General features: G+C 35.4%; 2 protein-coding genes across 2 annotated transcripts; one reads left to right on the forward strand and one right to left on the reverse strand.

Annotated features, from left to right (window-relative positions):
* Nucleotides 1-437: 437 nt before the first annotated feature.
* Nucleotides 438-1913, reverse strand: LOC145625347 (disease resistance protein At4g27190-like). Its single transcript, XM_081678407.1, has 2 exons — nucleotides 1031-1913; nucleotides 438-817 (listed from the first exon to the last, which is right to left on the reverse strand). The coding sequence occupies exons 1-2, from the start codon at nucleotides 1911-1913 to the stop codon at nucleotides 438-440; spliced, it is 1263 nt and encodes a 420-aa protein (XP_081534533.1).
* A 6867-nt stretch (nucleotides 1914-8780) lies between these two features.
* On the forward strand, nucleotides 8781-10799 carry LOC145625348 (uncharacterized). Its single transcript, XM_081678408.1, has 3 exons — nucleotides 8781-9712; nucleotides 10071-10415; nucleotides 10532-10799. The coding sequence occupies exons 1-3, from the start codon at nucleotides 8781-8783 to the stop codon at nucleotides 10797-10799; spliced, it is 1545 nt and encodes a 514-aa protein (XP_081534534.1).
* Nucleotides 10800-17734: the final 6935 nt, after the last annotated feature.

Below are 17734 nucleotides of genomic sequence, written 5' to 3' on the forward strand. Positions count from 1 at the left end.
GATTTCTCAAGCAATACCCTTAGACTATCATATGCCACACATGATGACCTCAAATTTTTGATGTGGGTGAGTTGTAAAGAGCGAGATCGAGAGTAATTTTGTGAGTCAAGCCTATTCCTTCCAGCACATATATGGAACTGATCTAGATTTTTGACAAACTCAAGTTCATTGTGAATAGGCCAATCTTCAAATATTAAATTCGCGCTAAGTACTTTGAGGTGCCTAAATTTATTCAACTCAGCAATGCGAGCATATGCATATTCACCCCCTTCAGTAGTATTATCACCATCATCAAATCGCCAACTGGGACTAAGAGTGTAAAGGCCTTCCAACCGAGAGAGGTTAGATAGGACATTAGCTGATACCCCTTTCTTGCTAATCATGCACCCATTCAAATCCAACAAACGAAGATTGCAAAGATCACCTATTTTCTCTGGTCATTCCTCCATTGATGACCAACGCAAGCTAAGAACAATAAGGTTCGTCAATTCAACAATTCCGGTGATATCTCCCAACTTACATTCCTCCAAGAGTAATGTTCTAAGACTCTTCTTTAGTTTTCTCATGGAATTTGGCAACCCCAGCGTAAAGTCCATTCCTTTCAGCACTAAAACCTTTAGATTTGACATCCCTTCAAAGAAATTGTCAGGAAAATGATCTCCATGTTTGCTCTTATCTAATATCAATATTTGAAGCTTGTCGGAGTTGAGATCACTTATTCCAGAATGATCAATGCCTGATGAGGCATAGCACTTTTGGAAAGTATCCAACGATGATTGAGGAAAGGCTTCTTCCATAACCATGTCCCCATGGCCATCTGCATTATTTTCAAACAATAGGATAGGAGGATTAGCCCCTTGACCCTTGTTATATAAAACGTTTAATTCTCTCTACTTTAATTTTATCAATATGGATGCTTACATATGTTGTTACACTTCCAATAAATATACTTGCACAAGTTGTGAATATGGATTAAGGTACATGATTAATAAAATTTAAACTGAAAGGGATGTCGCGATGACAGACATACCTTTTTCAGCCAGAGATATTATAGAAGCCCGAACCACATCATGTATTTTTGCATAATCTTCACTTCCGTCCTCTAATAGCAAAGCCGATGATTTGAGTTCATCAAACCATGTTTTGGCTTGCTTCATGGCTTCATTTAGATGGTCAACATATTGAAACTGAAACAACCCCAATCCTATTCCATATCTTATCATTTCTTCAACAGGTATACTTGCACCAAAGGGGAACATAAAAGCAAGCCAGAAGAATCTCCTTTTCTCTTCATTTTCCATAAGCCTATAAGTTGTTTCTAAAATTGAGTATATTTGACACTGTACACCATTAATTTTGGCTTGACTGTTTGAAATAGGTTTTTCTAGCTCAGTAGCAAAATGTTTCCAAGTTGACAACTCTTGGTTCTTAAGCACATATGCCAATGCCACAATAGCAAGAGGCAATCCTCCACACATGTTCAACATTTTCTTCTCCTCTTCTATTGCTTGTCCTCTTAATAGTATAAGATTAGTATTATTAGCCCCAAATCGTTCCCTAAAAAGTTGTCTTGCTTCATAATCATCCATTGGACACACTTCAAATATGTTACACATTGATACTCCAATAACTTCACACACGTTCCTCTTTGTGCTTGTCACTAATAACTTACAACAAAACTGTTGTGTGTTATTATTATGTTGAAGTATCCCTACTTTCTCCAAATCTATTTTCTCACAAAGGTTATCCAATACAATGAGTATCTTATTAGTATTTCTCTTCAAATTCGTGAATAGAAAGTCCGCCCTCTTTTCAATACGATGCTTATTGTTTAATTTTAGATTAAGTTGATCTGCAATTTGTTCTTGGATTTGTTCTTCATTTGGGGTTCTTGAAATCTCAACCATCACCATTTTTCCAAACAACATATTCTTTACTCCTTTCTTGGCAATTTCCTTTGCCAATGTTGTCTTACCTATAGCATATACATAGTATATATAACATGCCAACAATATAATTAGTATTTAGTTCTAAACTTGTAACAATTATTTTAAAACAGATAAATAAATTAATTACTAGGTAATTGAACTTACCCACAGCTTCCTCGCCATATATAGCAACGAAATCAACTTGATCATCTTGTAACTTCCGAAGCACATTATCCAGAAGCTGCTTTCTAGATTCCAGGCCTGTTTTCTGACAGACATCAATGATAAATTGAATCTCTTGGAGAGACAGATGTTGAGTCGTCACTGCTTGTTGTGACTTCTGAAGCACAATTTCCACAATTTGCTTAGATTTCCAATCAAATTTCTTACACATATCAATGATAGATTGAATCCCTTCGAGCGATGGAGGGTGACTCAATTGAATTTCTGAGAGAGAAAGAGGTCGAGTCACTGCACTTTTCGGAATATGAGCAATATAACGATGGAGTAATTTAGCCTTTTCTTCAGCATATCTGCTGCACTTATATCGGTAAAATGGATTAATTTGGCAGGTTCCATGGTAGCATTGATCTTTTTGTTTTATAAACTTCTTTAGCTTCTTATCTTTTTCCAATTCATCCACCTTGTTAAGCCACCGTTTAGTTACTTGTAACAATACTTCTCCCTTCTGTTCCCCCTGCTTCACTTTCTCATTAATGTCCTTCAAATGACTTTTCAGGTTGTCTACTTGTGTTTGAAATTCTACAATATTGTCTTCGTACTTTTGGATGTATTGGTAAGCCTTCTTTATTGCATTCAACATTTGCATACTTCCTTCTTTTGCACACTTAACTATGATTTCTGACATTTTTTCCCTGTTACAATAATATCATCTGCCAAGTGAGTCTGGGCGCATAGCGCCTATGAGCGAGCCTATGAGCGAGCTATGTAAATAGGAGGGTAAGGAAGTAATTTTTGCGGATTCAATTTTTGCTTCTACAAAAAGTTGACTCTCTAGTGGTACATTATAATGTACCATTATGTACCATCATACATGTATAATGTACCACTAAAATATAAGTTGTCTGAATAGTACTTTTTGTGGACTATTACGAGTGTAGTGGTACTTTTAACATCCTATAGTGGTACATTATAATATACCATTATGCATGTATAATGTACCACTAAAGTATAAGTTATCTGAATAGTACTTTTTAATTGCAAAATTGATATCCTATATGTGTTGAAATCAATAGGTGCTATGCGCCAAGACTTAACCTCATCTACCATATTAAGATGTGCAGTTTCTGACATTTTTGGTAAGTCATCATTTACTTTTATTTTCTGGCGTTGATAATGTCACGTGCCAAAAAAAAAAAAAAAAAAAAAAAGGAAAGGGTGAATTAAAAGTCATGTGATTGGCATAATGGCATGTGATGTGGTCAACGCCGGAAAATGAAAGTCAACGGTGACTTTCTGACCAATAGTGAACTCTTACAACATTTACCCTTTTATAAGGTAGTTTCTTACAATTTTTTTTTTCTAATTAGATAGTTTCTTGCAAAAAAGTGTTTTATAAAATAGTTTTTTTACAAAATGTCCCAATTCAAATGACTTTATAAAGATTATAAATACGAAATTATATCATTATGACATTATCCATTTCATTTTTATACTGTGTGCTAGAACACTATATTGAAAACTACTAATAATAATCTAATTGTCAATTTAATAAACCACAAGGAATACATAATGAAAGGAAGATGATTATGATACCGAAGTTGTCTTACTCGTGTTAGATATACTTATACATATTAGGGTAGTCTACGTGCGCGAAGGGCTAGCTCTTGCAGAGAAATTGTTTTGGCGTGTATTTAAACCTTTGGTTTGGGTGGTAGACCTGATACGTAGTATTAGTACGTATTATTTGGCTTATATACCTATGTGGTGGCTTAGAAGTATAAGAAAGCCACTAAAATCTTTTATGACAATTATTTGTTAAAACCCTCAAACATTGTTATTTCAAAATTATTATTAAGTAATACTTCGTATTTAATTGATTTGCATCCCTTCATATCTTAAACTATTGTTAGTTTAGAACTCTTAACTGATTTGCATGATTCGATAATACCTAGCGTATTTTTCTTCAAATAAATTTTTTGTGAGCTTTGATCATACAGAGTAATTAATAATATGTGAAATGTTCATTGTAGCTAAAAATTTAATAATGTAAGTTTTTTAATGTTCTACGACCATATAATATCTATATCTATATCTAATACTAAAACAATAATCACTGAGTTATATATTTCCTCTTAAATTCTCTCCATAATACTAATTAATGCCATTTTTTTTCTAATCATCGATTTTTCTTGATTTTAGGATTTTTAAAGTTTTTTTACACCTCTTGATAACATCTGCTCAAATGTCACTATTTCATATGAATCCCATTCAAATTCCATAATGTTGTTTATGTGCCATCAGACGATGTACAATTCTTTTTTTTTTTTTTTTTAACAGGAAAATGTATAATTCAAAAGCTGATAAACCTTAACAATAGTTACAATTAAAGGATGATAAGATTGTAAATAAGAAGAGAAACCACGAAGGAGTAAAAATAAACAACCTCTTCATACATACATTTTTTTTTCTTTTTAAATAATAATAATAACATGTGAAGTATAATTTTTTAAATAAAAAAAAAGACATTACAAGTTTTTGTTAAAAAAAAAAAACTTTGAATTAATTGATGATAAGTTTAATGAAAAAAAATTAAATATATTAATGAGAGTAAACATATTAATAATACACATTTTTGTACATATTTTTGAAGGTATAATTGGTACTCATAGCAAAGTATCCCTAAGAGTTATCTTCTATATTTTATAAGGTAAGGATAAACAATCTTTTCGTACATACATTTTTTTTTGAATAATAATAATAATAATAATAATAATAATAATAATAATAATAATAATAATAATAATAATAATAATAATAATAATAATAATAATAATAATAATAATAATAATAATAATAATTTATGATGTATAATTTTTTTTATTATTAGAAAAGGGCATTAAAAGGGTTTTTTGTAGAATAAAAAACTTTGAATTAATTGATGATATGTTTAATGAAAAAAAAACATTAAATATATTAATGAGGGTAAAAAAGTAAATACACACTTTTGAGGGTATAGTTGGTAGCACACTACTCCTAAGAGTTATCTTCTACGAAGTATATTTTATAAGGTAGGGATACGTGTAAAGTACATGATACTAATATATTAAAAGGTTAAGGGGATTCAAACATCACCCAACCATTTATAACAAAGTTGGCTATTTAACCATCTTAGCTCATTATCAAGCATGTTATAAATATGAAAAAGAAATATACGTAAGTGTAAACTACAAGATTTAATTATTTTAAAAAAAAAACACATTCAATAATGTCGATTTCAGATTTTGAAATACTTACAAAAATATTTTAATTGCACGATTACAAAAGTAGCAACCCGGGGCAACGCCGAACTACACACTACATATGAATTGAATGTATTTGAAATGCAAAGCGATTCATTTGACTAATATAGTAAGCTAAAAGGAAAAATAAAATATTTAAAATTACGCAAATTAAATCATGCACCCATTTGGTTTCAAAAAAAAAATATATAAATCATACAACCATATAGTTGAAAATATAATAATTAATGTATTTGCGAACCTTTTGGGTTGGGTAGGGTTGACAACTTGACAAGCAGCTGGTTGCTTCAATTCTCCAAACCTGTAGCTGTTTTTTGGTTGTGATATACATATAAATTAATACTTGTACATAATAAAAATGTAATGGCATTGGCACTGGCACCATCAGCTAATTTATAGACAAGATATATAGAGTGCACTTAATCCTCACTTTTGGAATAAAATATTTGCTTTGTTCACAATTAAATTATTATGCTTTTTAACTTGTGCACTCCAAAAATTTTGGATATACCTTTCTCTAACCACAAGAAATTGCAATCAAACATATCCTTGAAATTGGAATGTGGTATTTGCTTTATGTCAAGAAATTTCAATTATGTCTTACAAAATAGGAATAAGCTAAGGTATTGATTTTATGTCAAGAAACTAAGAAAGTACAATCATATCCTCAAAATTGGAATAATATAGAATTGATTTTATTATGTGTCAAGAAATTGCAATCTTCTCTTTGAAATTGGAATATAGAATTGATTTTATGTTAAAGATTTGAAATTGGAATATATAATTGTTTTCAAAGAGAAGATTGCAATTTCTCTTGACACAAAATCATCTCATATTCCAATTTCTTGAAATATAAATTCTTCTCTTTGACATAAAACCATTCCATAGTCATTTATCTCGGTCTCTCATTTATGTCTCTCTGAAATCTATCAATACCAACCAACAACCAACAACCACCAACTAGCGCACACCAACTGCATCCGCATTTTCTTAAATTAAAAAGAATAAAAATGCATCCACATAAGAGATATGAGAATATTATCTACATAATTAAAATGATTATATACACTTGCATATATCAACGTAACAGTGTCAAATATATGACTTGAAGAGTTGAGAATTATATTAAGACATATTATTCTCCACATACTTAATGTTTGCTTCTTCCTTTAAGGATGTGTTCTCATCATGTTATTGGACCTGAACTTATCTGAATTGAACTTAACTTAAAAGAACTTCTTAATAGAGATTATTAAACTTGTTATACCTTATTAAACTTATTAGACTTTATTGAACTTATTGAAACTTATTATTATACCTTGCTGAACTTATTGGAACTTATTAAACCTGGTTGAACTTATTTTTTGGTGTTTAGAGAGCCACAAGGGCAGAGGTGAAAATCGATCCCAGATCTTCTGGAATCGGGAAGGGAGCTCTAACCACTTGAGCTATCCTTCACTCTCTAACCTGGTTGAACTTATGAGAACTTAGGCCCTGTTCTTTTAACCTTACTTCCACCTATTCTAGAATTAATAAGTTCATATAAGTTTAGATAGGGGTTAATAATTTTAGATAAGTTCAAATAAGATAAGATATATAAGTTGTGATAAGTTCTGTTTACCTTATTAGACTTGATTAAAACTTATTAGACTTTATATTCAAGTACTTATTATAACTTGAAAACGTTTTGCATGAGACCAGACTCATCGTGAATCCAATATATCTGACATTAATAATCTAAAGTTAAATTAAGGAGACGTTTTTTATGACTACATCTTCTGCACCCATTAAGATTTCGGGGAAGAAGAAAGAAGAAAGTAAGGGTTCATCTTCAAGATTTGTCAAGAAAGATAAACCCACTTTGAAAGAGCTTCAAGCTAAGAAATATCCTTTTCCAGACTCTGACTTTTCTGGCATGTTAAACAAATTGCTGGAAAACAAAAACCATCGAGTTGCCTGAGTCAAAGCGCCCTAAGCATCCCAATTATTGTCCGTATCATAGGTTGATCAATCATCCTATTGAAAAGTGTATAACACTTAAGGAGAAAATTATGCAATTGGCAAAGGATGGGACAATCGAATAAGATGTCGACGAGCCAATGACATCCAATTATGCCACATTAGCTCTTGCACCATCATTTCAGACTCAAACTTTGCAATTTGGAAGTTTGGAGCTTGTGATCATACTTGTTGAGAGTCAACCTATTCGACATGAAGTCTCATCCCAGGTTGAACAACCTACACATCTAAACTCTTGGAATGAAGAAGATGACGAAGGGTGAACATTGGTGACAAGGAGAAGGCCAAGGAAACAAGTGAATACTCCTAAATCACAACCTTCACATCGTAGAAGAAAACAGCAAAGGAAGAGAAAACCTAAGCATTCGAAGGGTAGAAAGAAAGCAAAGGAAGCTAGCAAGCAAAAGGTCCTCCCTATAGACTTTCTTGAGCAAGAGCCGTTGTGTCTCGTAACTTTGGAGGAATATTTCCTAGAAGACTACTTTACTTTGGTTACGGCGAATACGATTTCCTTTGTGGAAAGTGAGGAGAAACAAGTTGATAATGAAACATCAACAAAATCAACTTCACAACAATCCGAGGTGGTAGTAAACCCAAAAATATCTATTGTCTTCGATGCTCTTTCTTCACGCATGGGATGGAGGAAAATTTTTCAATTGCCTAAAGAGATGTGTCAACAGTTATCTCTTGCACTTCAACACCTAGAGTTGTATGTCGATAAGGTAAAAAATGTAACACCCTGACCCCAAACAAATTAGGGAGGGGCCTATTGCCACGAAATGCGCATCAAGGGCCAACAATTGTCCTCATAAACCAACACGAGTCCTTTCAGCACACTTTGTCCTCACTCATGCGCGCCCCAGGAAAACTTGAAGTCACCCATCCCAAGACAACTCCCAGCCAAGCACGCTTAACTGTGGAGTATCTTAGCAAATGATCTCCCTAAAAGGAAAATGCACCTTGTTGATATGAGTAATATATCAAATCCTTTTAAAGCAATCATGAGGGGTATTACAAAAGATGCTGGAGAACCTGCGGAAAATGCCACAAAACGTGTCTCATGCAACGCAACCTTGGCTTTCAAATATGATGACTTGTTGATGGGGTTAAAACCCCACAATAGACCCTTGTTTGTGTCGGGGTACATCCGCGAACAAAAAGTGAGTTGCATTTATTTGATGGTGGATCCGCTGTCAACATTATGCCAAAATCCACTATGACAGAGTTAGGAATCAAGATGGATGAACTATCTACAGTCGCATAGTGATCCAAGGGTTTATTTTTTATTTTTTTTTTTATTTTTTTTTTTTACAGTCAGCATGCAATAGGCATAATACGCCTAGAACTCACAATGGGAGACTTAACTTCATCAACACTCTTTCATGTGATTGACACAAATACATCACACAAAATGTTGCTAGGACAACGCCCTTGGTTGCATGAGAATGGTGTTGTTGCATCGACCCTCCACCAATGTCTCAAGTACTATCGTGGGGGAGAAAATAAGATAAATGGGGATGTTAAACCCTTTAGCAAAGTAGATTCTTACTTTGCTGACGCCAAGTTTTTTGAAGAAGAAGAGGTGTCAAGTGAGATACTACCTTCGCTAGTCCTTTTCACAGGAAAAAGAGAAGTTAAGGAGAGCATTGCTTTGGTTTCAAATGACAAAAAGACATCTCCTGTGGAGGAGAAGTCTCAACAAAAGGTAGAATTGGACGAAAAGAGTGTCTCACAGCTTGTCACAAAAGAAAAAACAAAGTTGTCAACCCCTATTTTGCGATACATCCCAAAATCACGTCGCAAAGAGGAAGAGTCGCCTTTTTTGTGTCAAGAGGTTAACCTTTATGCTAAGGTAGCAAAGCCAATTGATGACACTACTCTCGAAAGCTTGAAGAGTAAAACAATTTTACTATTGGGTAAAGGCACTCAAAACCAAGTTTCTAAGTTATCAACAGAGTTATCTAAGGCAAAAGAGCTTAACAAAGCAAAGTTCGACCAAAATGCATACAAGCTGTTGGCAAAGTCGGGATATGACTTTGAAAACCCAACACCTATGGGTAAGGTAATAGACATTAAACCCAACGAACTCAATGATACTCAGAAAAAACTGCTTGACTATGGTTCTAGTTATCAAGAATCCAAGGCAGGCCTAGGGTTTCAGCGCCCCAAACCCATCAAAATTGGTGTATGGAGTAAAGTGGACACTTCTTCCTCACGGTACATTACTGCCGAGGAACTAGGGAAGGTGAAGGTGAGAACGATGTTCCCACTCCCAGGACTTCTGTATTTGATCGACTTCAACCATCTACTATGAGGAATCATATCTCAGTGTTCGATAGGCTTGGACAATGTGACCATAGGGTGAAAGAAACTTCAAGTTCTCAACCCTTAAGGCGAAAAGTATATGTATTTAACCGCGTAGGCATGACAAATGCCTCTAGCAAAGAACGAAGATAGTCAGATTTTAGTCGCATAAAGAAAAGGGAAGACAATGTTATGAAAAATGACGATCCGAAAAGTGTTGTTCCCTCTCTCATGAAGAGAACGCAAGACATATACATCTTTGAGAAACAATCTTTAAAGGCAAGAGTTTGCACTGTGGTTTTCACTAACCAAAATGAGTCGTCAAACCATGCTATAGAGGTACAAAGGAGGTTGTTTCCACGAACCATGTGACGGCTGAAGAGGTGCCAAATCCCGATGAGGAAATAGAAACTGATGAAACTCCCAAGAAACTTGAAGACGGGGGGCAAGCAACAGTAGATGAGTTAAAAGAGTTAAACCTTGGCACTCTTAAAGACTTACGCCCTTTATACATTAGTGCTCTTCTTACCCAAGCGGAAGAACAAGAGTACTTCACATTACTCTCCGATTACAAAGATGTCATTGCATGGAGTTACAAAGAAATGCCAGCTCTCAACCCGAAAGTCGCCGTCCATCGATTGGCAATCAAAAAGGGTGTGAGCCCAAAGAAGCAATCACAAAGGTGATTCAGGCTAGAGTTGATACCGGAAATTGAATATGAGGTGAACAAACTCATTGATGTAGGGTTCATTCGTGAAGTCAAATACATACATGGATAACAAACATTATCCTTGTGAGGAAGAAAAATGGGCAACTGCGAGTTTGTGTGGATTTTCGCTATTTGAATGAAGCATGTCCCAAGGATGACTTCCCACTTCCAGTCACAGAAATTATGATCGATGCCACCACTGGACATGAGGCATTGTCATTCATGGATTGCAGAGCCGGATATAATCAAATTCACATGATGCCTGAAGATCAAGAAGCCACGGCGTTTCGCGCCCCAAAAGGGATATTTTGCTACAAAGTTATGACATTTGGTGTTCTTCATCACCACCCCAAATAAAGCGTCTAGTCTTTTAATCAATTTCATCAAAAATTGCCCTTGAGATCTTGGTTGTTTGCATAGCATACGAGCTCATGGTTGTCAAGGTGGTTTTTGCTAAAGTGATTCTCCCCGCCAAGGATATGTACTTTGACTTCCACCCTGCCAGCATACGATCAATCTTTTCGCATAGATATGCAAATGTGTCCCGTGTAACTCGACTTGAAAGGGTAGGAATTCCAAGGTAAGTACCCAAATCATCAGTTTCATTTATCTCTAGTGCATGATAGATTTCTGCAACATTTTTCGTGAGCATATTTTGTGAAAAATAAACCCTTGATTTCGAGTAGCTTACCTTGTAACACCCCGAAAATTCGAGTCTTTAAAACAATAAGAGTAACCTTTAACTTTCAAAAACCCAACCATCGAACTCTAGGAGTGTTACTGCTACACTTATTTTCCGTAGAAAATAAATGCAAAGCAAAAATAACATAATATTTAAATAAACTAAGTAGTCTAAGTTGTGGCAAAATAAAATAGTCATTACATCAAAACTGCAATTATTTGAAACCAATAATTGAGAGGAAATAATTAAATTCGGGAATAAACTAAATTATCTTAGCTACGTGATTATTCTAACGTCTCCTCACACGTAACTGAGTACCCTTTTTACCAACCTGCAAAATAAATCAGAAACAAGAAAAGAGAGAAAACTCCCAAAAATCAGATAAACTGAGTAATTCCAACTCCATCCCGTAAAATAAATAATTTTAGTTCAAAACAGTTTATACATAATATAGTCTCATAAATATTTTAATACTCAACCAAGTTCAAATAGTCACATAACATATTATTACTTTATTTAAGAAAGGGAAAGAGAACGCCAGTAAGCCGGGACTAGTCCCTGTCACCACCTGCTTTACAGAGGGTCGCGCGTAACCCCAATTGGCCATAAAATAAAACAGAATGTCCCTAGTGTGCACACCCCTCACTAATACCCAGTGATTAGGAGGAAGACTAACAGCAATATACAATAATTTAAACCAACTAGTAGCAACCATCACTACTAGTGGGCAACCTGTTTTTCACCCTTTCGGGTTTCATTTCCCTTCTTAAATTAAATTTCACTGTACATTTTATTAGATTATATCATCCAATTATACTGTACACAAGTATTGCACAAATCAATTTAATTTCAAGTAACAATACTTCAATTTCAGTATTATTAGACCATAGTCATCCTACATGACATATAGACCATTAATCACGTATAATCAATCATCCAATACCCAAGATTATATTTTTTTTAAAAAAAAACTCATACGATAACAAATAATCATATTTTTCGAAATTACATATACTAGTACACAAAATAGAAAACTCATATATAATATATGATTCCATAATATCATACGATAGCACACTCATCACATATGATTACATAAGCACGTATTTGACACATAATATTTCAAAACAATTTCCTAACGGGATTCTAAAGATGATGGACATTGAAAATTACCTTGATCGTGCGTAAAACTCAAGGTAATTAACCTCCGGAACGGTCACCTAGTAGCCTCCGTCTACAAATAAACGATTCTAAGTTAGATAATTATACGACTATATATAAAAAAAATTGAGCGTGTGATTAATTTATCATAACCCGTAATCTAGTCACCCTAAAAAATAAAATATAAACAACTAATTCTAGAGTTAAAGAACGTATTATATCATCATCATCACCATGATTATCATCATCACCATCAAACTCAGTTGTCGCTCCTTCTTCTTTCATCTTCCTCACCTTGGTCAACCACTCATCTAACATTTGCTTCTCACGAATCTCATCATATATGGTAGGTTTGACTGACATTGCATTCAACTGAGCGTTCACCTGACCATACTCTACAACCTCCAAGTTCAAATTCCTAAGTTCTTCACAAAGTTCCTTGGCTAAAATCATCAAGTTCACTGAATGACTTGTCTTCCTACTCAAAGCATCAGCTACCTTGTTCGTCTTTCCTTCGTGATATAGAATGTCTGGGTTGTAATCGGTTAGCACCTCAAGCCATCTCCTTTGCCTCATGTTCAAATGAGTCTGTGTGAATATGTATTTAAGACTCTTATGGTCCATATACACCTTACACCTCACACCATACAAGTAGTGTCTCCAGATCTTGAGAGCAAACACTACAGCTCCTAGCTCCAAATCATGAGTAGGGTAATTATGTTCATGTTGCTTGAGCTGCCTTGATGCATAAGCTATAACCTTCCCATGTTGCATAAGTACACACCCAAAGTCATTCTTAGATGCGTCACTATAGATTTCAAACCCCTCAGTCCCTGATGGTAAGGTTAAGACTGGTGCTGAGGTGAGTCTTCGCTTCAATTCTTGAAAAGATTGCTCACACCTCTCGTCCCACCGAAACTTAGTAGTTTTCTTCATCAAATTTGTTAAGGGTTGAGCTATCCTCGAAAAGTCTTGTACAAATCTCCTATAGTATCCAGCAAGCCCTAAGAAACTTCTCACTTCGATCACACTTTTGGGTCTTGGCCAATCAGAAACTGCCTGAATCTTGGATGGATCCACCGCAACTCCTTTCTTTGAGATCACATGGCCTAGAAATGCTACCTTCTCTAGCCAAAATTCACATTTTGAAAATTTGGCATATAACTTCTTCTCTCTAAGAATCTCCAACACTTTTCTTAGATGTTCTTCGTGCTCTTCTCTATCCCTCGAGTACACCAAAATATCATCTATGAACACCACCACAAACTTATCCAAATATGGCTGAAAAGTTATATTCATGAGATCCATAAAAGCTGTCGGCGCATTAGTGAGTCCAAAAGGCATAACAGTGAACTCATAATGTCCGTATCTCATGCGAAACGCTGTCTTTGGTATATCTTCCTCAGCAATCCTCAACTGATGGTATCCTGTCCTCAAGTCAATCTTTGAAAAGATCCCAGCACCTTTAAACTGATCAAACAGGTCCTCGATCCTAGGTAATGGATATTTGTTCTTTATAGTGACATTATTCAACTCTCGGTAGTCAATACACAACCTTAAGGATCCGTCCTTCTTTCTCACAAACAAAACCGGTGCTCCCCAAGGTGACACACTTAGCTTTATATAACCCTTCTCCAGCAACTCCTCCAATTGTACCTTCAACTCTTTCATCTCTGCTGGTGCCATTCTATATGGTGCTTTAGAAATAGCTCCAGTCCCAGGCACTAAGTCTATTTTGAAATCCATCTCCCTAACCGGCGGCATCCCTGGAATTTCATCTGGAAACACATCTTGGAATTCTCTCACCACTGGAATGTTCTCTATGGATTTCTCTTCTACACTCACATCTTGCACATGGAATAAATAAATAGGGTAGCCCTTTCGGATATAAGAATGAAAAGTCATGGCTGACACAATACTGATCCCTGGTTTTGACACAACCCCCTGGTAAGAGATTCTATTCCCTCTTGGCCCCCTAAGAGACACCTTTTGGGTATGGCACTCAATTCTAGCCTCATATTTGCTAAGTCAATCCATCCCCAATATCACATCAAAGTCAGTTAAGTCAAACTGAATAAGGTTTGCAAGCAACTCAGTTCCAGCAATGTTAACTGGAATGTCTTGGTATATGGATCTACAAGGAACTACCTCCCCTGAAGGAATTGTTATATTGGTTTGACACAAAGATGAAGGTTTTAAAGCATTTTTATGCACGAGAGAAGTGGCTATAAAAGAATGAGATGCCCCAGAATCAAAAAGTAAGTAAGCAGGTTTTGAGTTCACGAGAAAAGTACCCGTCACAACGTCGGTATTAGAGTCAATCTCGCTCTGGTTCATGACATAGATTCTTCCATTACTGGTCCTACCATTGCCATTGTGGTTGCTTCCTCCGCCATTGTTGTTGCTTTGGCCATTCCCTCCTTGAGCATTGCCATTTTGGCCCTGAGAATTGTTGTTGTTGAAGCGGTTGTTGTAGTTTGAGTTCCTCCCATAACCACCTCCCGTATTGCCATTGTTGTTACCTTGCCCATTCTGAGCTTGATTATTGCCATTCTGCTTCTTTGGGCACTCAAATTTCTTGTGACCAACCTCCCCACATTCAAAGCAAGTAAGAAAATCTCCATTGCAGTTACGTCCTGGATGGCTCTTGTCACATTTACGGCATGGTCAGTTGCGAGATCCTTACTGATTCTGTTGCCCCTGGCCCCGGTGATTATTGCTTTGATTGTTGTTGTTACGGCCTCCCTGCTGACCATTTCCACCATTCCCATTGCGATTACCCCCTAGGTGTGGTCTCTTGTCATAACCTTAAGGGTTCGATGAACTCTCACCATTCCCTTTCCTCTTATGCCTATCCTTGACCTCCTGCTCACGTTTCAAAATCCTTTCAATATTACAAGCTCTATCATAGGCCTCTTTATAAGTAGCAGCAGTACCAGCCCCCGATCACCTTCTTTTGGATCCTAAAAGTCAGTCCATCTTCAAACTTCTGATCCTTGGATCTCTCATCAGGCACTACATTAGGACAAAACCTTGCGTACTCATTAAATTTCTCAGCATACTCCTGCACACTCATACCAGCTGTTTGGTTAAACCTACTAAACTCACTGTATTTCTGCCTCTTGATATGCTCAGGAAAGAAACGATCCCTGATTACTGTCTTAAAAGCCTCCCAGTTAAAATTCTGTTGAGCTCTTATGGTGGCTCCTTCATTTTCCCACCAAATATCAGCAGCCTCACGTAAATAGAATGTGGCTTGATCCACCTTCTAAGCATCAGGGGTACCAGCAGCAGTGAAAATCTTGTCAAAGTCACGTACCCGGTTCTCAACCAACATGGGATCTTCCTTCCCCATAAATAGCGGAGGTTTCAATGCAGCAAGTTTCTTAGCCATAGCAGCTTGAGGGTCGTTGTTATTATTATTGTGGTTGTTGTTGTTATTCAGCTGGTTTTGCAACAACATTCCAAGGTTGTGGTTCATTTGCTCAAGAGCTCTTAACCTAGCAGCAAGTTGTTCAGGAGTCTCAGCCATTTGTGCAATTCTTCTCCAACGAGACCTGGTGTAAACGTGGTAATTTTGCATACACAGTCTGCACAATTTCAACACTAGTGTTACCACCATACACATTTTAACACGACTTATTTAGATCGTGTGAATTGCAATTAAATCATCAACCACGACATACTTTCATGTAACACATCAGCACATATAGAGACAAGAATTAAGCGATTTATTAAATCTCAATAGCATTCAAAGAGTCGGCCAAATTCCAAACCAAATAATGCATCAACTTAGCATTAGACTATAAATTCGCGCATTGCTTTGTGATTTCACTATCACCCGACCAAGTCATTACTAGTCTTGACTAAAGTAAGCATAAGAAAATAAGAGCTTTGTCCTATATAAATACAATAGATAGAAAAAATGAATTGATTTTTTTTTATTAATAATCATAAAATAGCAAGGTATAAATATATTAATCAAAATTATTTTATTGCAAAACCAGAAGAGAATGAAAATCCTCTTTGAAATAAAATACTAGTACTAAATAGCTCAATAAACTACTAGTTACAAATAAACCAAAACTATAGTTTCTAGTCATAAGAAACTAGCTTTTATTTGTAAAACTAATATATAAAAATTTTAACCAAATAAACTAAACGTAGCTTAAATAAAATAAATAAATAATTCAATTACTATTCCCCCTTGACTCTCACGAGCTTCACCTTCCTGGGGCTCATCCTTCTCCTCATCATCCAGGTTATAGTCAAAGTCTCGCTTAGCTTCCATCATTGCCTTCTCAAGGTAGTTCACAGTAGGGATCCATTGTTCATCATAATAATACTTATCATTCGGTTTACCATTAATGTATAAATCAACATACTTCTTTGTAAGTTGAGCATAGGGTCCCTTCCCAATTAACGTGTGTAGAAGTATTTGAGATCGCCTCTCTGGAGTGAGATAATCAGATTGTCCCCAAAGTATATAGTAATGAAAGTGCTCAATGCAGAGATTTAAGCGGTACACGTAATGTCGAATATTTTCATTATAATTCATACGAATCCTGTAAGGAGAATCAAGTAATAAATGTGTACTCTTCCTAGCACTCGACTTTCTTGCAGTTTTAAGTACTCGTACCATCTAATAAAAGAAAGTAAATAATCACATAATAAGTATTAAATAAAAGTACTATAAAACACATAAATCCCTTATCGTGATTCCCACACTCACGGCTTTCCTAAGCTTTAAAACAATAAGAGTAACCTTTAACTTTCAAAAACTCAACCATCGAACTCTGGGAGTGTTACTGCTACACTTATTTTCCATAGAAAATAAATGCAAAGCAAAAATAACATAATATTTAAATAAACTAAGTAGTCTAAGTTGTGGCAAAATAAAATAGTCATTACATCAAAACTGCAATTATTTGAAACCAATAATTGAGAGGAAATAATTAAATTCGGGAATAAACTAAATTATCTTAGCTACATGATTATTCTAACGTCTCCTCACACGTAACTGAGTACCCTTTTTACCAACCTGCAAAATAAATCAGAAACAAGAAAAGAGAGAAAACTCCCAAAAATCAGATAAACTGAGGAATTCCAACTCCATCCCGTAAAATAAATAATTTTAGTTCAAAACAGTTTATACATAATATAGTCTCATAAATATTTTAATACTCAACCAATTTCAAATAGTCACATAACATATTATTACTTTATTTAAGAAAGGGAAAGAGAACGCTAGTAAGCCGGGACTAGTCCCTGTCACCACCTGCTTTACAGAGGGTCGCTTGTAACCCCAATTGGCCATAAAATAAAACAGAATGTCCCTAGTGTGCACACCCCTCACTAATACCCAGTGATTAGGAGGAAGACTAACAGCAATATACAATAATTTAAACCAACTAGTAGCAACCATCACTACTAGTGGGCAACCTGTTCT

The sequence above is a fragment of the Chenopodium album genome, chromosome 3 (assembly GCF_948465745.1).
Source record: "Chenopodium album chromosome 3, dcCheAlbu1.1, whole genome shotgun sequence".
Taxonomy (NCBI): domain Eukaryota; kingdom Viridiplantae; phylum Streptophyta; class Magnoliopsida; order Caryophyllales; family Amaranthaceae; genus Chenopodium; species Chenopodium album.

Bases quoted from the DNA above. Each gene is read 5' to 3' on its own strand.
- LOC145625347 (XM_081678407.1), bottom strand. From the start codon at position 1,913: ATGGTGATGGTTGAGATTTCAAGAACCCCAAATGAAGAACAAATCCAA. The intron at 818-1,030 runs GTATGTCTGTCA...AAAATAATGCAG, and splicing joins AATATCTCTGGCTGAAAAAG to ATGGCCATGGGGACATGGTT.
- LOC145625348 (XM_081678408.1), top strand. From the start codon at position 8,781: ATGGGAGACTTAACTTCATCAACACTCTTTCATGTGATTGACACAAAT. The intron at 9,713-10,070 runs GTATTTGATCGA...ACCATGCTATAG, and splicing joins TTCCCACTCCCAGGACTTCT to AGGTACAAAGGAGGTTGTTT. The intron at 10,416-10,531 runs GTGATTCAGGCT...TATCCTTGTGAG, and splicing joins CCAAAGAAGCAATCACAAAG to GAAGAAAAATGGGCAACTGC.